Source organism: Embiotoca jacksoni, unplaced genomic scaffold, assembly GCF_022577435.1.
Source record: "Embiotoca jacksoni isolate LCO1_2020_lvr unplaced genomic scaffold, fEmbJac1.0.p SCAF_12, whole genome shotgun sequence".
Classification (NCBI taxonomy): Eukaryota; Metazoa; Chordata; class Actinopteri; family Embiotocidae; genus Embiotoca; species Embiotoca jacksoni.
In genome coordinates this window covers 6,848,739-6,871,233 of record NW_027185252.1, presented here as the reverse complement: position 1 = coordinate 6,871,233, position 22,495 = coordinate 6,848,739, and the positions used below count along the sequence as shown (strand labels likewise).

Sequence of the window (22,495 nt, the reverse complement as noted above, 5' to 3'; positions counted from 1 at the left end):
ACAGCTCCGTAATTCTTTGCTAATATTATACGATACAACCTGGTCATTTCGCTTGGCAAAGCTCAGCGTAGTCTCCTCTTTCTTAAAACCACATCCGCACTTTCAAGAGGAGCTGTGCGACACAAATGCTGGAGTTTCTCAGCTATCATTTCTGTTGCACAGCGGCATTACAAAAGTCAATGTCCAGTGTGTAAAAAACGTTGGTTCCCTTCCAGGCCAGCAGACAGACCTACACATGACTGACTCTGTAGCCAAACGGCACACATACGAGTCGAGTTTGCGGCTCGCCTGTTTGTTTTCGTATCTAATACACGCTTCCTTAGTTCATCTTGTCAAGTGGAACATGGTGGAACTCCACATAGAGAAATATGTACACTGTGAAGTGGCATCTCTGATTGACAGTGCAAATGTCACTTTATATCACAGACACACCAAAGTGGTTAAAAAGTGCATTTTTCCCACCTAAACTTTATACAAAATTTCAGCATTCGATACTTGTAGCACAGTATGGATAACATTTGGTATTTTGTGGTTTACCTTCAATCAAGTTCCAAATACAACAACACAAACATCTGATGAATACTATTTTGTTGATATTGCTGCATGTTGTATCTTCTTGGGTTTCATTTCATAATAAAATGATTGTCTGTTATTCATATATGGCATGAAATGTGTAACCATAAATCATTCTATTTGTCACAAGCAAACTGTTCCAAAACAATACTTTTACTGCAAACCACAGAGGAACAGAAAAAAAAAAAGACAGGTTTTCCCAGACCGAGTGCTGCAGTCAAGATCAGCCCGAGCTGTCAGTAGTGTTACTTTGTATAATTATACTGGGTTTGTTGCTCAACACTGTGTATTTATGTAATTCTGCATTGGCAGGGAAATGTACAAATCTATTCCAGTTTGGAATATTGTCTTTTCACTCCTCTATTGATTTTACTGAAACCACTGCCTTTGATCATCCCCACTTCAAAGTAAAAAAAAAACCAATTGCAAAGTTCAAATTAATTTTTTTTTTTACGATATCACTATTGTAACCGTAAACACATAGCTCGAATTCCAAGTAGCATGGTGTAATACTCACATTTTCATAAAGGGCTTGCAGAGTCTCCAGATCAACAACAGTGTTGTCCATATTTAGGACGGCTGTGGATGTTAGAAGAGGGCGACATGGTTAATGTTAAAGTTAACACTAAAGCATGTCATGACATTGCTTTACCTTCAAGGAACACCTTTAACAAGTCAGAAATCAAACCAGCACAAACAGACCTCCATTTTCATAACCTCCACATTACAACATTCTTCTTTGGCTGAGACGCCAACCACAAACGGTGGAAGAACACCTTTTTAAATCTGAGTTTCCTGCCTCGCTGGGGCCGAAGGTGGCACGAAATAAAGGCAAAAAAAAAAAATCTCCCGGGCCCACATGAAGTGTCATGTGCCGTATGCTGCGAGTTACATATTTATCAGCTCTCATCGCCGTAGAATTCAAGGGGCCACAAACTAAAACATAAATACGGAGGTCTTAGAAATCTGTCAAAGGTACAAAGATCTGTGTTTGAACTCCTGTGTTTGAATTCCTGGTGTCGCCTTTTTGTCTCGGCGCGAGGACCTGGCGCCTGCGAGCATTAATCCTTTGAAAGTAAATGTTTAAAGACAAACAGAGCCTGGGGGTCTGTGGTGTTGAGGCTGAGGTGTTGCAGTACGCACAATCACGCAGTGAAGCACTCGACACCTATACATGTATTTCACCATGCTGTAGGTGTCCAAATTACTCACATCGTTTTGATCTGTTGATTTGCTGTGTGGAGAAAAGCTTGTGTCTGAGAGGAGGAAGAAACTGGGAGTAATGCACTTAATGCGCTTGGGCAGTGAATGTGACCTACATTTTTTACAATGTAAACTTAGGAAACCAGAATGAAGAAGATTCATGACAAATACAAAATTAGAAAAAGGACAGGCATGTGGAAAAAAGCCTCAAGTGATTGCTGTACTTGTGCAGCCACTCCTGATGTTTTATCTTTGTTATTCCTCTTTTATGTAATTATTGCCTTTTTAAGCTCCTCACTTTTGTGCCACAAGTGCAAATCCAATCCTTCTTTCCCAGCTCTTTTACGGTCACTCTCTGACCTCTCTGCACACTCTCCTCTTCCAAGGCCACCACAGAAATAACTTCCTTCTCCTTGACTCTCCCTTTCTCTGCTTCTCCCGCTCTCTTCTTTTACCATTTGGTTTTCATTACTATCCGAACCAGAGTCTCGCTGTCTGGTTTGATTGGAGACTGGGTTTTAAAAGACATGGGAGAAATCCGTATCATCGCTGTGACACGGACCTCTTATGACCAAAAGCCAGGCCCGTAGTCTATCCCGACTACCACATTCAACCCCAGCATGGCGCCGGCAACCACCATCTAATATGCTGACTGGCGCTCCAAAGCCTCACAGGAAGCAGACACGGCACGGAAGTATCCTATGAAACATGCAGAGTGTCGGCCAAGTCTGAGAACAAACAACAACAGCTGTGAGGAGAAGAAAAATGTGTTGACTTCTCACTGAGCAATCGGGCCGTCACAAAACCAACACAATCTAGATCGATGACTCACAAGATGTTTTTCTTTTTAAGTCAGAGATATCCAAGTGATGAAGGCTTTGCTAGTCATTGTCTTCATCACGGAATCAAGAGGAAATACAACTGATTCATAACATTTGACGGGACGATCAAACATTTTTAATGGCCGCATCTCTCTCTCTTTTGTAAACAGATAGTACCTTTGATTTTAACCTCTAATGGCACAAGGGAACATGAGATCATTTCAGGAAAGGGAAAGCAATGGAAGTCGTAATATATAGTCTTTTGGGTTTTGTTTATGTGAAATTGTATTTATTAAGGCTATAATTATTCATGCCTAACAATAATTCAATTACAATGAATGACAAAGTAATTAAAAATCCCTTTCTTGGGATGCTTTGTTTGTCAGCATGCGTGTGACTGTTTTGGGGGAATAAGCTCATGATATTGAGAAGTAGTTCACCAAACCACAGAGATATATTCTCTCTGATCTTCACTCTTTGTGATATAGTGAAGCCTCCAATCAGTGCTAATTATGTACTATAGCAAAACTGTCCTAACATGGGAGATGAATGACAGCGCTGATGAGAGTGGCCCTCACTTGCCCTCCCAGTCTGACCTGAGATGGATGCACCAAAGATGGACGTTGAGACCAGGAACATGGAAAAGTGAACGTTTCATCCCACAGGGTGCTTTGAATACACTGCGGATGAAACCGGTTCCTGTGGCACACATTTATTTCGATCTAACCGACCCAGCAGTCACGTGCGTTGAGATTAAGGGTTGAAGCCACAATAGTTGCTCAACTGAAGGAGGATTGAAAAGGACGGGGAGATGAGGAAGAGTGTTTAGACACATTGATGAGCGAACACTGGAGAGCAATCAGAGAGTAACAAAAACAGGAAGACGGTCTGTTTCCATCAACGTCTCCGGAATGACTTCACTTCGACAAAGCCGCTCAGACAGGATGGTGACAAGTCATCAGAGAACGAAGGAGAGCCCCAGAGAAACATAATATAGCCGTTAGATGGGGAGAGATTATGCAAAATGAGAGCAAAAGGAAAACGACACAGGGGAGGAAAGTGACAAAGGGAAAACATTTCAGATGCCTGTCATCATTATGACTGATAAAGCTAACTACCGCAGGGACCTCTGGCAATGACCTCAGCCCAAGAATCGTACTCACTTCTCAGAGGACAAAGAACGAGCTGTTTTTTACAAATCACAATACAGTGGCGTTCATTTATAGTCAGCGTGCAGAAATTATTTTTTGAGATGTAGCGGATAGGATTAATTGTATATTTGTGTGCTTTTGATTAGTATTTACAGTAAGCTAGTGCACACAATAGACACCTGGAAAGGACTATCTATTCTCTACAAAAGGAGGGAGAAACCACCCTTGTGGCAGAGACCTCTCAGGCTGCGCTCAGATACCGTGGTGTTCTGTGCTCAACGCCAACATTAGCATTCAACAGTATTAACACTACTATTTACCATGTACAACACATTACCTGGGTGTATTAGTTTACTAACAATAGCGAAATAACACTAAACACAAGGCGCAGCTGAGGCTAATGGGAATTAGTTTTGCTGTTATTTTTTTTTTTTTTAAATCAAATTTTGGAGTAAATACAAAATTCAGTTTGATAATGGCGCTAGATAAAAAGTCAGTGGAGGTCCAAAATTATTCAAGCTCAGCCTGAGAGGAATATAAACATCTGTACCAACCCAAGAGCAAGTGTGGCTTGTAAAAACATAAATGAAATGTATTATATTTGATGCAACATAAAAAGGCTTTCAGGCATATGAAATACATGCGTGTTGCACTGACTGACACTAATGAATCATATCAGAAAATGTTGTAAACTAGATGTGTTCATATACCTCATAATTGTGCAGCACTTTTCATCCTGTGCTGCACCAATCCATTTGCCACTTACTTCATGCTGAGAATAATAATACCGTTATCAGAACCACCTACAGAACGAAGGCCAAAGCAGCTACATATTGTACCGACACAGTAAACTGCTTCCACAACTGTGACATTTCACAGTCACCTGCGTCACAGCATTTTCAAAGAGTACTGTTGACTGCATGATAACACTTACCGTTCTGGATGTCTTTCATATCCAGATGAATGCTGGACATCAGGATACCTACAGCCTGCGAACGCTTGTTGTTCAGGAGTTTCACCACCTAAAGGATGATGATGATGATGATACGAAGAGATGCAGGGTTATACAAGGCCAGAGAAAACGAGATGTTGACACTTCATAAATCATTGACATGCACACAAACAGACACAGACAAAACATGCAATATTCAACTGGAAACAAAAGGATCATCAGTTCCCTTTGTTTGTTTTCTTCTGTGGGAGAAAAACTTCTGATTATTCACCAGCAAATATTAGGGAAATTACAATGCTGTCAAGCAGAATTATGGTGATTTGTATTTTTTTCCTTTTCATCTAATTTCCCATGACCATCGTCTTTCAGTCAGGTGATTAATAACTTAAAGATCATTGAGAAAAAAAGAGGCTTATTTTCTATGCTTGGAATGATCTGATGAATTTCACGTCCTGCAACTGATTAAACTTAGAGAACCATGCAGAGTTTTTGTTTAAATTACAGTTTATGTCAATATAATCACAAATCGTCAAAACAATTGGAACCAAAGATTAAAACTGCTCAAAAAGCTGCAACATTAGCAAAAGTGAACCGAATAATAATAGCGTTAACTCGTCAAACAGCCAGGAGTTGAATATCAAGCCAGTGTTGTTATTATGCACGAAAAACTGCAGCCGAGAGGACCATTATGGACCACAGCTCGCCTGAGTAAAGCAGGAGTGTGCGCTGGGCTGCAAAGTGGGGAAGGGACAGGACAGGAAACCCGTTGCCTACTGTGATCCAGACAGAACGCTTCCATCTAAACCAGATCACACAGACCACAGACCTCTTAAACACACAGGAAGTTATATCACCAGGCCCCAACTCTGTTTTCCCGGCTCAACCACAGCTCGAAGGGACAAACCAGTAGAGATAGCTAGTGGGGTAACTGCTTAATGGCAGTGAAAGAATAGGTCATTAGTCTTTTTTTTTTTTTTATCAGCTGAGTTTCAGGTACTTTAGACAGAGTTTCCAATTCTTTACATAAACCTAAAACAAAAATCCCCTTCATGTGTTTCTGTAGTATTTTGTAATGAGGCACAGCTGGATCCATGAACAACTACAGTTATTTAAATGATTTTCATGACTAACATTTTCAACCAAACAACCCTGAAAAATTAATCTAATAAAATGTTTTTCAACAATCTCATGGGAGCCATGTGTTTAAGTCAAAATCCTTTAAGTCACGTTAATTATATGTTGATCGTTTGATCTATTTATCATTTCAGGGTTGGCCAATATGGACCTTCATCAGGCCCATACAGCTCTAAATCACACGTGAAACAATTCAGCGAGGTACAACTTGTTCTCGCACAAGGAGCTGAAAGAGAAATGAAAATAAAACAGCATACAAGTTTTGAGTTAAAAAGTAACGGTTGATTATCATCTGATCTCTTTGTCATTTACTAAACCATTTGATTAACCACCGAGTTGAACTAAAACTAATAATAGTTGTCCTACAGCTCAATGCTATAAACACACGTTACTGCATATTCATCGGTTACAAACAATTTAGCTTTTAATGGAACGGTTTGATGCACCAGACTTTTAAATCTATTCTAAATAGGCCCATCTTATCACCTGACAGTCTGAGCCGAGCTGATCTGTGGAGGTGTAGGGAGCAGCCTACAGACAGTTTTGTACATCATTGATTGATCACCAGTCTGCACACAAGCCAGATGTTACCCCAGTAATACTGCTATTTTACTTTTGACCAGTCGTGATGTGTTTAGACCCAGCACTCAGGTTTGGTACTTTAAGTGAGAAAGAATAATAAGAACAATATCATGTCGCTGAAATGAAGGCAGACAGAGATGGACAAAGACCCAGGGTGAAATGAAAGGGACAGGTGCATGCCATTCATGTTGTCTGGGCCCCTGTAACACCATGGTCAGCAAATGGAGCTGGTATCTTAAAAACGTCACACACACTCTTCTCTGACTTGAAGTGAGTCAACTTCCAAAGTTATCATCATCATCATCCATGATTTCCTTCACGAACTTAAACACCCAATATAACTTCAGAACTGCCCGAGAATGATCTAATTTTAAAGTTTTTTTTTCTATGATCTGTTTAAGTGACTGCTGGGGACAGTACAAGCACAAATACGTGTACACTTGTAATGGATTCATAAATCGAATTTAAAATAAAAAAAAATAAAAAATAAGATTAATATAGGCTGACCCCACTGTGTCCATGGCAACATTGTATTTCACAATAATAAACAATATAGTTCAAAAGTGGAAGTGAGATAAGACTAACACTACCAAAAATAGGTTATTGTGATATCCCACCTAGTTTTGAAGTCAATCCTGTTCTCATAGGGAACTTGCACATCTTGACATTTATATTGCACGTACATAAAGACTATTCGAGTGATGTGGGAAACATCCTGTATCCAGTAAACATTTCAAATCAAATATGTTTGCAAACTTTTTAATGAGCGATGTGAATATAATTTGGGGAATTTCTAACCAGTTAAATTTTTTTTTTTTTTTTTTAAATGGAAAACCCATATCAGACGCAAATTATTATCAGAGCCGAGTATTTTTATATTTTACTGAACAAGCCTTGAGAGGGTCTGTGAGTAATTTGTCAGTGCAAGGATGCAGAGGATTTGCAGCTTACCTTTATCTTGTCTGATCCGAAACTAATTAAGTTTAGAGGTTATGGACTGTTGGTCAGACAAACAAAAGGTGTTTTTCACTATTTTCTGACATTTCACAAACAAAACGAAGGGACAATAATAATGAAAATAATGGTTAGGTGCAGAAAGCTATGGTCATTCATACATCTTCCTTTAACCTTGACTGAAAAGAAATGTCTTTTCTTGTGGGATGGAAAACTGAGCCTTGAGGAGATGCAATGTGCTGCCAATGATCATCTTCAGCTTTGAACAGTTGTAAATCACATACTGTAATCCAGAAGCATATTCCCTTTGTCTCTGCACCTCCACATAAAAAGCGCAGCAGGAAACCAGCTAGCCTTCTGCAGACAGATAGAAGAGTTAACACTTGACTCAGGGTTATGGCAGTATTTCTTCACATCTCATACTTATGTCAGCACAGGCAATTAAACCGGCCAAGTACTGACGTCAAAGATGCTCTCTAGTGGTGGCCCTGAGGAGGATGCTTGTCCCTTTTCATTAGCGAAGCGATTGAAATCACGGAACACGAGAATGGGAATAGCTGCAACTAGTAGGAAATGTGATCGATCGTCTTGAGGTCCGGGGCGATTCGTCATGAACTGGAAATGCCAAAGGTTAACTTAAAATTGGGGTCAGTCACAGTCTTATTTTACTGTTATTGACCTCAATATCCTCAGCAGAATAAATGTGCTGGAGAACATCCATAGCAATATCGTGCAGTGATGACCGAGGCAATTTAACCCGCACCCAACTCAATTAGTCTCTTGTCTCTAAAATCATTTTTGCAAACAAGCCTCAACATGAGCGGCTCTAAGATGTGGTAGTAAACTTCTTCAGAGCTCCATCAATCAGAGCATCACATCAGGAAAGTCTGTTTTAATAAAGAGGAAACTCATTCTGCCTGTTGTGTCATTTTATCAAAGAAACAGCTCTACATCTGAGCTTGTGGGTGTGGAACTGACAGCAGTTCTGTTTGATTGACAGGCGTGGCATAGTGTCCTTGGGTTTAAAATCAGATCAAGGGAAATCCACTGTTTACTCCAACCCTGCTCATCCAAATATGGTCATTTCTTCCTCTAAATCGGTCCAAACTAGCAAGATGGCGACGGCCTAAATTCGAACTCGTGGCCTCATAATGGCAGTTCACAAACAAATGGGTGGCGTTACCGTGTGTTTCCGCTTGGATTTAACATTAAAAAACCCAAGCTTGTAACATAAAAAAAAAAAAAAGTTAAAGATTAAACAGTCATGAGCAATAAAACATGATGGATTGTCCATCAACTATTCCACAACTGGAATGAACCATGTGGCAAAAACTGGAATCTGTTTGGAGAGGTTTTCATACTTTGGTGTTATTTTTCAATCCATCACTTCCCATAAACTCCGAAGATTTCCCACCAATGCCGATGCCTGGGACCAACATTTCATCTCAACGAACACTGTTGGCCGATTCTACTGGGTCTCAATTAGACGGGTGAAACGGTCTTCCCTGGCGCAACATTATTTGTGATTTAGACTTATAATTTCGGCGAACAGTATTATAACATAAAAATCCTGCCGAGAAGAGCTTTAAATTGTAGATCAAATGTTTGACTTGCAGATTGATGGAGTGACATAAAGGGCAGTGGGGAGGGAAACAGTCGGACTATTAAAGTAAGTCATACAGAAAGCACAATGGGAGGAACCACATTATGAAATACAACTCCCAGGCTCCTCACTCCCTCCCTTTTTTCCCCCTTCTCCGCTTCCCACTCCTTCCCTGTCTCTCTCGCTCTCTCTCTCTCTCTCTCTCAGCAGTCATCACCGCTGTGAGGTTTCCTCACCGCACGCGAGACATTGGCTCTGTGCCACTGGGTGATCACAGGGGAGTCGGGTGGGAGCCAGAGCTCACACCACATAATAACTGTCTGGCTGTAGCAGTTCCTCCTGCCACTCAAAGCGACTCGGAGAGCGACAGTGAGAAGTGGAGTGGAAAGAATCGGGGCATCAGTGGAGTGAGAGTGAAGATGGGAAAAACCCCTGAAGAGTGGACAATCCTGTGACCCAGAGGGATATGCAAATGCACACTCGTAATTTCATACATAAACAAATCAGCACAGATGTAGTAACCCTGCCTACAGAGACAAACAGATAACCATGAAATGGTCTGTACCTGCTTGGCCTTCGACTTGCTGATTGTGTCTGAAATTGGCTTCTTCTTCTCCTTAACAGCGCTTTTAGAGAACAGTTCTACAAATTCTTCAAAATTCACAGTCGGTTCCTCGACTTTCTCCCAAACCAGAGAGACAGTGTTTCTAAAGAAATGGGAGAAAGAGGAATATTTTACAGTGCAAATAAGAGTACTTTTTTTTTAACCAATGAATGGCAGATTAAAGCTCAGTTAAGCACACTTGTATAGTGTTGTGTTTTTTTTTTTACCATAACAGGTAGTTCAGACATCTCCAGAGAGTCTCCTGCTGCTTTATGTGTTTTCATTCATCATCTTTTGCAGTTTAAATCCAAAAGTTGCATAATTGTCAAATCCATCAGCCAGCAAATTACATGTAGATTTCGGTATCAAGTTCCTGTCTCGCCAGTAAATCAAGTAGTCTATTTCTAGATATTTATTCAACTGCAGTTTTCCAAGCCTAAATAAGGAAAGAAAAACCTGGTTCAAGTCAATTCTCTGCTGACCACAATGCCTGGACTGCATCACTTTCATTTTCCACAAGGTTAGCATCTCTATTGCCGTCACAGCATGTGGCTGATCTTTATCTTAAGTGGACAAGCTTCCTCTCAAATCTCTACTGTTCAGAGAATACCTTTGTGCAAATGATCCATATCTATCTTCACTTTCTGCAGTGTGTCCTTACTTTTTAGCATGCAGCTGTATGCGTGTCCAGTAGAGGGGCTTCATTGGCTTGGGGGGCTCTAGCACAGCCTTGGCAGAGGCAGCTTCCTGGACCATCATGGAGGGCATGGGACCTGGTGGTGGTGGAGGCCCAAAGCCTGGGGGCAGGGGCGGGGGAGGGGGGCCCATTCCGGGCGGAGGGGGCGGGGGGAGGAGGGCCCATGCCCGGAGGAGGGGGCGGGGGAGGTGGGCCCATGCCCGGCGGAGGAGGAGGTGGGGGCGGGGGTCCGAAACCAGGGGGGGGGAGGCGGTGGAGGAGGGGGTGGTGGACATGGTCCAACCCCAGGTAAGGGTGGAGGAGGTGGTGGTGGGGTGACACCGCCTGGTAAAGGTGGTGGTGGAGGAGGAGGAGGAGAAGGGGGGGGCATACCCCCAGACATTGGAGGAGGAGGTGGAGGACCTGGGTGGATGTTGCTCTGCTGCCTCTGCTGGCACCTACAGACAAAGCTCTCAGTAGATTTGGGGATGGAGGATGAAACGGAGGACGACATGCTGCCGGATCCTCCGTTCAAAGGCACATCAAACTTAAACCCCTCCTCCACAGGCGAGGTCTGCACAGACACTTCCTGGCTCGTCTTCCCCAGTCTTCCTCCTCTCATCTGTGACGTCTTGTGGTGGCCACTGCCTGGAGCTCCCAAATTATCCTCACTGCTTTTTGCCGAGGAGACCCGGTGGCCCTGCAGCACAGCAATCTTAATCCGCAAGTCATCGATGGTCTTCTCCAGCTGAGGGATGAGACCGCTTTCATCCTCTGAAGACGACTGACTCAACTTCAACTTACTGGATTCTGCCTGTCAATGAACCAAAAGAAAAGACAAATTGTAACTACAACAGGGTTCATATTAAGAAACTGTAGAAAATGAAAGCTTTGTGTTTTTCTGACATGAAACATTCCTTCTCTGTCCAGTCTTGTACTCTAAATGTTGAAAAGCAGATCTAAAAATGTGCTGTTAAATCTCAGACACATTATCATTCAGTGAAGTTGTAAACAGTAAAACACCCACAACTAAGGGAGATTGGTGACAGAGCTATGAGCTAAAGAAGGGTCAAGAAAGTCCATTTTGTCTAGACTCCATTAGACCTCTGGCTCCAGACTGGTTAGAGCAGGGATGAGGGGATACTGAGAGATTTGACCCCAGAGACAGTGAGTCTCGCTGGGCCTCACATGGGGAGGGTTTGTGTCTGCTCGTACGCATTCCCCAGTTGTGGTCACATCGTTGAATATTAAGGAGACTGTTCAGTCGGTATGGCCTCAAAAAGGTTTTAACTCTTCTAGGACACAGGGAGATTTACTGTCATCAGTTCACAGCTCTTTCAAAACAAGCCTGACCTCTGATGGACAAAATAGGTACTTACAGCTGAGGAATTCAGCTAATGCTATACTCCTCAGTGTGACAGTCACATGGGTAATGTTTCAGACACCTTATAAAGATGAAATATGCATCAAATACAAACCATTGTATCCTTTAATCCCTGATAATCCTGAACAGACTAAATATTTGTATTTCTTATTGTTCCTCCCCCCCCCCCCCTCTTCTCTCAAACTAAAATTCCAACTAACATATTTTGTTTTAAAATTGTTTTCAAAGCACATCACATCACACAATCCTACATGTGACATAAATTAAAGGATGAGGAAAAGCATCATGGAAATCAACAAACCAACTACGTCTCAACTTTATAACAGCATCAACCACTGGGTGTTTACTTACCTGTATGTGCTGGAAATGATGCCATGTTTTCGTACCACGTTTTGCGCTTTTAAGTTGTATTTGTAAATTTTTCACGAGGTTAAATCAAGTAAAATGTCAACATTCTGATACAAAAACAGCCTTCGTAGATGCATTGCATTCAATCAGCAAGTGGGTGTTTCATTTCTACACATAATTTGCTTTTGTAAAGATGAAAGTTTGGAATATCTTTTTGCAAGAGAACCTGTGAAGTTTTGCACCTGCGTGTTTTCAAAAGCACAGATTATCCACCCTGTGCAGACGTGCTGTTAAATATTTATAAATGAAGAGAGAGTGTAACTAACCTGAAAGTGTTGAGCTCCTGGTGTCTTGGGTGATGACTGATGCAAAGAGGATCTCAGGCTCTGTATTCTGCCAACGGTTCGCCCCCCATAGAGTTCCCAGAGGTGGGAAGACACCGGCAGGCCTACAGATGCCCAGGTATACAGCTGCTCCTCCTGCTCACAGTTTAGAAAACAAGAATGTGCATAAATTGTTAATATGATCACATTTAAAATGTTACTATTTGCTCCCTCTAAGTACAAATACCCTTTATGACATACAATATATTTCACCATGTATTCACAGCGAGATGCTCCATGATAAAAAAAAAAAAAAAAAAAAAAAAAAAAAAAAAAAAAAAGGTTAATAATATCCAGTAGGGATGAGTGAAATGTGGTTCTGCAAGTATGCCAACACAGGAGGATAAACACTACAGCCGTAAAGTTTTCCCTTTTACATAGCCAATGGAGCACTCAGTCCAACGCTAACTGTTCTGCCATTAATATTTCTTCCAACAAAAATTCCCATGTTCCATCATGAAACCCGATGTCTCTGCGTGACGTTACTAAATGATCCGGCAGTACTTTCAGACCTGCTTTACTCAGGACTGAGTGTAAATGGGAAGATTTAAAACCCCAGACTAAGAACACACTAAAGGAATTATCCCTGCTTTCCTTCTCCAGCCTCTCTTTCTTCAAATGGTCCACTTCATAACCACTTGGGCGTTTAACCGCAAAGATGCCTTCATGTGGAACCACTGGGCTTCTTCGGAAGCATATATCTTAATGTTAAGAGTTGTTCCACAGTCACAGCTGTTTGTCAGTTGCCACGGTAAATAAAGAGTGCTAAGCTAAGAGCTGCCACTGTTCGTTGCAATATGGTCCCTTGTCAAGGTGGAAACAGCTTAATCCTTTGAAAGTACCGGACGGCATGTTTTACAAATAGTGAATTCTTAATCACCTCAATCAAGCAGTTAATTATCATCTGAAAAGTAGTACATTTATATTCATTTAAATTTTACAGTATTTACTTTAATGACACTCAAAACAACACCAGAAAGAACAACAGTGACCCACAAAGTGTCAATCACATGTGAGAGCATGCTCTCAACAGTTCAACAGTGAAAATATGACAAATCTAAACAATGTTTCCTGTCCCTTTAACAAACCTGCAGCAATCTAATTATTACAAAAATGTTTCGAATTTGGCATGCTTTATCTAAATACAGTTGTAATTCTGTGCTTTCCATTTTCTCAAAGCAAATTATTATTTTCCAGGAAACTGAGGAAATGAGCAGTGACATGTATATGCTAGCATAAAAAAAAAAAAAAAAATAATAATAAAAAAAAAAAAATCACTGAACAATTCGGTTATATAATTTGCGTAAAGTATTGATGTGAGCACGAATCATGTTGGAACATAAATGTCTGCTCTTCTTCGGGCACTTGGGTGCGATATTGCCCAATCGGACATGACCTATATTATATATATATAGATATATATGTATATATCTGTGCTCCTCTCAGTACCAATCCCATTAGCTGGACATACAGCCAGAAACACGCATATACAAAGCCAGACTGATATAAACTCATGCCACTCAAGATTTATCAGTTGAACAATGTTTTGCCAAGTGTAAAGAGGGATGACACTTGATTTATACAGACTTCTTAGACACTCATCCTCCCCAACTCCCATTTTTGGAATGAATAATGCTGATGGAGTATTTAAGGCTGTATGCGGGGCTACAAATGCACCAATCATACATTTGTTCCCTCCAGCAATGAAAGTCGACACAGCGCCATATTTAGGTAGCAAAGTGGAGGACAAGTAGGAGATGAAAGATAAGGATGGAAATAAAAGGGAGATGTAGGAGAAGACAGAGTTGATGCAGTGAGTGATTAATTTCAAGATGGAAAGTAACTTTAAAAGGAAAAGAGTATAAAGGTTTGAGATACTTAAGAGGTTTGGGATTAAAGGTCGCAGAACAGTAAAGACAGACTGATGATTGATTTTAAAAAGGGAGATCAGCTCCAAGATAGAAAGCAGTAAAAATGAGTTCTGGACTCTTGATGGCGCATGAGCAAAGATTATTCACGGTCATGGTGAATAATGCAGGACTCCAGGCCAAGCCCCAGCCGGAAGTACACAGAGCAGGGACGACTCTCTCCTATCCTGACATGATGAGCTTTTTGCTGGGGAAGAGCAGCCTGAGCCCAAGGCACGTGGAGTTGTTACATAACACGGTCAGCAGATGGTCTACGCAAGCACAGATATGTATGTGTGTGTGTGTGTGTGTGTGTGTGTGTGTGTGTGTGACAGTCAGAGGGAATGCTATTAATGCTATTAATCCAGCCATGCAAGGAAAAGCCTGAACATGTATGGGTGTCTCCAGCCGTCCTTTTGTACAGATGAGTGTGCCTGTCTCTTTATCTGGCAGATACACATAAAGAGAAAGTGCTCTTCATTTGTGGCCTATTTTGACTGCACGGTAGGCAAACAGAATAAGATGTGTTTGAGAGAGAGAAGTATTTTTGTGAATAAAATGACTTTAGAGCTTGAATCATCGACCAAGTAATATTTCTTTTGTCTGTGTGTTTTTATGCATATTGTGCCTTTACGTGCATACGAGTATGTAGTATATGTTGACGCATGGTCGACTGCAGGGGAGTTGAACTGTGCAGCTACAGTCCAACACTAATCTGATCAGACTCTTTGGTATTCAGCAGACAAAATAAAAGACTCTGCAGCCATGCTAGCTGTTCTGTGAGGATGTAGAGACACAGCAGGGTTTTTAGGATAAATATGACCATCAGCATGCCAACATGCTAATAATACTGTACTGTTCATGTTTAGTCGATGATAGGGTCATGGTGGAAAAGCTAGTGGGTCACCGGTACAAAACACTGTCTGGGCAGCACGAATGTTTGAACATAAGTTTGTGTCAAACCGTGTTTTAGATGAGGAGAAATTGTCCTGAAAACACTGAAAACCTCTGCTAGTGGCCCTCGAAGAAAAGTCATAGGATCAGAAAAGTTGGTCGGATTCATTCTCTGTCATGGTTTGACATGATGCGATATTAAACCGTCCAATAACTGCTGCCATCCTTAGAGCAACTGGTGGGAGTAAAAATTACAATAATTATAAAAAGAGATCGACTCAAATCTACACCTCTCGGTAAGATAATTCAACCCATTTCATTTTCCTCATCTGTCTTAAACATAAAGACACGTGGGCATTCTGCACCGGCACCCACTTTCACACAGCCGATGTAAAACAAGATTACATATACAAACACTGGAGGTATTTCTAATAAATATATGGCAGCATAATTTGCAAATCGTTTTAGAAAGTTATACTGGATGTCCTTAACTCAAAGCTGCAGAATGGATCAGCTACAAGAGGATTTGATAGAAAGGCTCTGACGGCGGCCGTCGTGAACTCTGCAGGGGAATGTGATGCATGTGCGATTATGTCTGAGCAAGGCATTACAGGGATGGAAAATTAAAGATTCACGAAATCAACTTTCACATGGTCACTCCGTCCACATGCACCACTGCTCTTCAGGTAATAAAATCTCTGTGAGATGATTCAGAGTAAAACAGCAATAAATACAGAAACACACTGGATTATCTCAGCACAGCTTTGTATTTTGCACATGAACTGTTGACTGTAAATTGCTTTGTACATTCTTGGAATATTTTATCTCTTAAGCACATGCTATTTTTCTTTTTTTTACAGCCCACATTAAGCTATCTTTAGACAATGGATTGTTATGAATAGGCAATGTGAGAAATGTAAATCACTGTCTTCCATCCAGCCCCTCTAAAATGCAGTCAGAGTGATCGTGATTTAGCTCTAACCATTTTACACTGAAATATACAGTTGTGTTAAAATGAATATTTTCTGATATTTCAAACGTGTGGTGATCAAAAATCTCAAGTCATTCCCCCTTTGGCCCAAATGAATGCGAGGCAACTTACTGTGTGTAATCATTTCTGTAAAACAAGCGTGATGATAGACAGTGAGGAGAAAGGTCTTACATTAAAGACGGCTGAGACGGTGCTGTCACCATGGAGCTCTGCTGTCCCATCGCTGAAGGGGAGCAGCAGACCCTGGAGCAGCATTCGGTGACACAATTCTTTCGCTTCCTCTTCTGCAGAGCTGTCTCCATGATGCATACAAAGCCTGTCCAACAGAGTGTGGCCTGAGGACAGAAGACAGAGGAAGAGCAAGAACACGTCTGAGTGATGCAAAGCTCCATTTACAAGGCAACGAAAGGATGTTTTGGTTTATCCGAATCTTCATTCTGGTTATTTTTTATATTACTTATTTTTAGATAAACTGTGGTGAACTGAGAAGAAATGTTGAAGACGACAACTCATGTGAAACTGCCCAAAGAGTTTAAAAGACAAGTTTCAGTTTGAGATGTGATAATTAAACACCTACACATGCAAATTCTATTCACACCATTTACACGTGGGTGACAAGAGGAATGGTGTTAATTGTACTGTGCAAAAAAATTTACAGACTCTACATGATATTCAAACTACCACACAGTATAACAAATAACAGCACTTTCAATTTCTAACTCCGTGATGGAAGAACTTGAAAATACTAAAAAGTGGATTTGGGGCATCAAAGATAAAACACACATCGTTTAATCTGACCATGTGGTTATAGGGTTAATCATAGATTTAACTCAAATATATTGAACAACACATTAGGTTGTCTCTGTCTTAAGAAGCAGACTGTGACTCAGTGCCAGTAGAGTAAAGAAGTAGGTAAGAGCTGTGAGAAATAACAGATATTTGTTCTAATCTCAGAACCCACGAGCAGGTCTGGATCCCTGGTGAGGAGGAATCCAGTTTCTTGATAATGGCCAGAGGAGCAGGAATCATTACAATTTGGAAAAATATTGACAACAGAGGAATGTGGAGCCTCAGACAAAACACACTCGCAGCAGAGAGTCTAATCCTGAAACACTGCGCAGTCAGTTGTACATGTTGTAAAATCACAACCTTCAAGACCTTTCACTAAGTTTAAGATGATTAAAATCCCTTCAGGCTCGAGTCTTCAGAGGTTGTGAATTCAGTCTTGGGCAATGTGTCGTCACTTTGTTTGACAGTTGAAACAGCCTTTCTTATAATTTATTTTTCTTCTTTGTCTTCCCACTTTCTGCTGAGGGCCAGATGCGAACTGAAGACTTGCTGAGCTGATCGGCATCACATGCAGTGCCGAACTAGTGAGTGACTTAGTCTTTGTCTTTACAATTGCAAGGTGCCAGACAGGCCAAATATTAGTAAGATACAACGTATACGTTTGGTTGCAGTAAATTCACCTAATGAAATGTGACTGGATCTCTTACCACGAGTTATTTTTGTTGTTGTCACTTAAGTTTAGCGTCAAGTGTGTGTGTGTGTGTGGTGGGGGGGAATTGTTATCCAAGCCAGAGAGGATGGCATGGCCGTGGGTGGGTGGCAGTGTTGTCATTTGGCCCTCATTTATGAGCCCAGACAGTAGAGAGCAGCTGAGCTCTGTAAAGGCTCCACGACAGAAAGGAGGACAAAGTGTCATTGTTTTATTAGAAGGGACATTTGTTCTGAAGGTACTTCTCAATAAAGAACCCCCACTGCTTTATCATGGTGTTCATGAGCTATTGTACTTTAAAATTGCAAATTTTGCATTCCTGCTGTGATAATTTGTAAGTCATTAAAATTTAAATCACAAGGCAATTACGATAATAATTTCATAATAGTGTTGCATAACAACCTAATCTCAAACGAGAATGTGGATTGAGCCAAACAAAAAGGGGTCACATCCAGTCCTCTGGGGCCTCCCAGCAACAATGTAGGAAAATGTTGCCTCTTTGAGAGCACAGGAGTCAATAAAATGAATGACTGTGGTCTACTACATTAAAGAGCTAAGTCTGTTGATACTGTGCAATTTTCTAAATGTCAACAAATCCCATGAAAAGATCAAAACCATGGTGCATACAGTATGTATGGGTTGTATTGACTGAAGCAAAAATGGTCTTCTTTTGTGCAACAGACCTCCAGTGCTGTCAAAAAACTGAGAAAAAATATGAATCATACTATGCGAGATGTTCATCCATTACTATGAACACAAACACTGTTGTTTATTTTAATTTTAATTTATTTTCCCACATCCACAGATGAAAATAGTCTCCCACGAGCACTAAGCACTGTTTACACTTGTCCCAGTAACATCTATTGAAAGTTATGGTGCCCGGCTCTTTTAAAGAACTAATTTGTGTTACTAATTGTTTTCTTTTCTTTTAATGAAATTGTATATTTGACTTTTTACATCTTCAGTGAGAATAAACAATGCTGGACTGAGTTTCACTGTCAAGTTTTTCACTGAACAAATGTCATCGCCAATCAGTGCGGTGATGCTGAAGATTTGGTTTTGTACCTCATTTTTCTGTTGTTATTTTTCAGAAAAAGGGATTACTGTTATCTTTGTTTTCCTCGTTGCCTGTCCTGATTGTACAGTTGAGTTGTTTTCATGTTGGACTCACCAGAGAAGACATCCAGGTAGGGTACTGAAGATGTGGAGGCCTGCCTTCCATAATGTCCTCTCCTGGAGCCCAGCGTCCAGTAAGTCCCACCTGTGAAACTCTTCTCCGGGTTATCCTGCTCTGGGAATTTGGGCCCCTCACCAACCTGTTTTTCTCTCAGCTCTTGCAGCTCTGTGGACCAGTCTGCAGACACGCCGAATGGCCCAGCAATGGAGCAGGACCTCTGCTTGCATCTCCTGAACCCCTGGGCCCTGCTGGACTCCAACGATGCATCTGTGACATCTGTCTTCCTAGGCACATGGGGGCTGGTAATGGGGGAGGTAATAGGAGAGGTGAGCTGCCTGGTAGTGGTCTTAACATAAGAGGGGTGGACCGGAGGGTAGAGTTTGACAGTGGACGGGGAGCTGGAGGACGTTCGTCTCGACTGAGAACCAGGGATGCTGTCTGTTGTCAGCTGGCTAATAGACATGCTACTCTTCCTCCTTGTCAGGGAAAGAAAGTCCCGTCTCCCAGGTTCCTCTTCCTCCCTCTCGACAGACAGGTCCAAGCTGCTTGCACTTTTGTGAGTCCCCGCTGGTCCTGTCCTCGGCAACACAGGCTCCAAACAGACACATGGCACACATATGTTTTTGCACTGTGCAGACAGATCACCTTGACTCTGCTGTTGGTGCAGAACCGGGCTCTCCAGGTCATCCTGGGGCTCCTCAGCACTCTCATATGAGGAGGTGGTGGTGGCTGTGGTGTCTGGGAAGCTATAAGTGCTGTTAGTCTTTGGGAACAGGCTGCCACTGCTTCTCTCTGTATCTGGAGCTGAAGATGGTGGACCACTTTCACTCAGGGATCCTGGACCAGATGAAGTTCTTGATAAAGTTTCATTCTCTATTTTCTTACACTCATTGTTGAGTTCATGAATTACAATTTCTCTTCCAAGAGGTGGAGGAAGAACTTCGGTGTCCAGATTAAATAGCTGGTGAGATATTGTCTTCTCAGGGATTTTGCGCCCCTCAGAGGTCGACCCTTCAGGTAAGCGGCTGCTGGTCACCATCTCTAGTGCCCTGTCACTGGCCATACATTGGTCTCGTATGGCCTGCTGAATGTCAGAGAGAAGATCTTCGTTTTCATCTGCTGCTGAGTGAAAGCTGTAGAGGTCAGCATCTGACCCCGAGCTTGCCTTCCGGCCAATCTCGTCCATCACAGACTGGCGACTGTCTGCGGTCAAATGGCTTAGATCCCCCTCGACATCTGATAGCATGCCCATCTCGTCAGCTGACAGGCGGCTTGGCTCTGCACCAGGCTTGAGCCCAGGTTTGTCCAAGTGCGCTGACCTCCCATCGTCAAACACATCGTCTTTAGACAACCCTTTCACCTTGGATAAACTCCTCCTGATCTTCATGCCGGAAAATACAGAACCCTTCGACTCCGACTTTGGTTTCTTCTTACTTTCTCCTCCTCCTTTAGTTATCTTACTGTGGGACTTCTTCGATTTTTTATCCACCTCTCGCTCATCGGTCTCACCGTCACAGGAGACATCCCCTGCTGCTCCACCGCTTCCTCCTGCTCCTTTCTTCAGCTTTGTCTCCTGGTTCCCCATGTTCCTGAACAGGCGCACACCCTTGGCTAAGAGGCCATGCTGCTGGGGTCGAGGCTGGGCATGCTGGGCTTCCTCCCCGGTTGCTGCTCCTGTTGGTCCTCTGTTGGTCAGAGCCCTTTCAGAGCAGTCTAATTCCTGCTGTCTGCCCACCACAGTAAACGGCAGCTGTGAGGATGATGGTGCCTCCCCCAGCACCACTGATGCTGATGATGAGAGGAGGAGGAGACTGGCACTGACAGCCGCGGGCTCACTACCACTCACTCCTCGCTCCCCCCCTCTCCCCTGCACAGCCTCGCTCGCTCTCTGATCCTTTCTCTCTTTTTGCCCCTCCTTTCTATCCCCATCTGATCCCGCATGCTCGGCAGTCTTGCATAACGGGCTGCTAGTCGAGCGAGCAAGGCGCTGATGCTCTGGAGTTTGCTGCCCTGGTTCATTTTCAACTGAAGGGGGAAGACATTGCTTTGGACTGTGCTGCTGATGCTCTAAAATGCACTGTTGTTGTTGTTGATGAAGAAGTGAGTGCTGTTGTTTACGGAGGAGGTTGGTAACGCTGCTCTTCCTCCTGCCTTTGAAGGTGGAAGTGAAGAAACTCTCTTTCAGAAATGGAACTTGGGTCTCCACTGTCTTAATACTCTGCATCCTGACCACTTGGGCTTCATCCAGGTGGGAGTCGATCTACACAGGCTGAAGTACAGGGAGAACAAGAAGTTAAAATCACTGTGATTTCTATTACGTTTAATATTAGCTCCACAATAAGAGGGGGACGGGCAGGGGGTGATGGGGTGGGCAGTTTAGTTTGAGTTGAGCCCTGAGGTCAAAGTTGAACATAAAGATAAGATTTCCCTTATCTCAAGTGTCAAATAAAAGCGGCTTAAAAGTAATAAACCAAATTAAGTGGGTCCAACTAATTACAAATAAATAAATGACATCCTTGAAAAAAGGATCCCAATTAAAAGAGCCAAACTGACAAGAAATGACCTGCTCAAACTCGGCAAAGTGTTTGCCCAAACATTAAAATAACTGACTAACTTTTCTTTTTTTAATTCGAGCACTCCACAACATGTTGATTAGTCCAACATACATTATCAGTTTCACTTCGTAAATAAATGGAAGCAACAATTTCAACAGGATTCAAATTTACAACACTGGTAAAATGTAAAAGCATGAAACGGTGAAAACACAGCAGATACACTTCTTGGATAGATATTTTGCAAAATAGTGTAAATAATGATGTACTTGCCTTCCTGGTGGATCCTCCTCAGTGGTTTAGTACAGACTGAAGAAAACAGCACAAATGGGTGTCTGTCTTTGCCTATGAGCCGCTCCTTAGCAATGGGTCACATGAAGTCGATATTTTCCCCATCACATGTCTGGTCTTCGTAGCCATCTCCCATCAGCAAAGTCTGAGACTCCCCTCACTAACTTCATTAGGCCTCATCATGGGAAAATACACAAGTGTGCAACAGTCAAAGACCATCCTTGTATTTATTCAGCTTCTGGTTGAAATTAGACACTCGGGGCTAATGTCGGAGTGTCAGACGACAATGCAGGATTCATATTTAGGTGAAAATTAGAACTAAAACATCCACAACTCCAGAACTATCGAGTCAGAATGAGTATTTTTTCTACTTTAGGTTTGATGCAACCTGGTGCCACTTTTAAGTCCAAACCTCCAATCAGCAAATGAGTTTCAGCTGTGTCCTCCAAACATAATTTGTTACCAGACATGTCAGAGACCTCGCTCTGAACTGGAAAAGACTCCAGGTTTCTTATTAGAGTGGATACAAAATGAGATAATTTGATTACAGAATGTTGAAAACAGAAAACTTTGTTTATTAAAAACCTGGAGGATCAGACAAACATTAAGAATTCAAATTGATTTATCACCATCTCACTCAGAATTTATCTTCGCCCCTCAAAAAGAAACAAACAAAAAAAAAAAATCCCAAGTTCCACTCTTGTTTCACATCCACAGAGGTCCGTAGATATTTGTGTCAGTCCTAGAAAAACGTAACTCAATGCTATTAAAGGATGTGGAGCTTTCAAAACTGACCAAAAAAAAAGAAAAGAAAGAA

General features: G+C 41.9%; 1 protein-coding gene across 1 annotated transcript in view; it reads right to left on the bottom strand.

Annotated features, from left to right (window-relative positions):
* fmn2a (formin 2a) overlaps window positions 1–21,059 on the bottom strand; it is a 36,680-nt gene extending 15,621 nt beyond the window's left edge. Inside the window, 9 exon segments of the mRNA XM_069144472.1 lie at window positions 1,091–1,152; window positions 4,683–4,770; window positions 9,539–9,680; window positions 10,239–10,427; window positions 10,429–10,518; window positions 10,520–11,067; window positions 12,312–12,464; window positions 16,332–16,495; window positions 18,830–21,059. Coding sequence (XP_069000573.1) covers window positions 1,091–1,152; window positions 4,683–4,770; window positions 9,539–9,680; window positions 10,239–10,427; window positions 10,429–10,518; window positions 10,520–11,067; window positions 12,312–12,464; window positions 16,332–16,495; window positions 18,830–21,059 — 3,666 coding nt within the window.
* Between the last annotated feature and the right edge of the window lie 1,436 nt (window positions 21,060–22,495).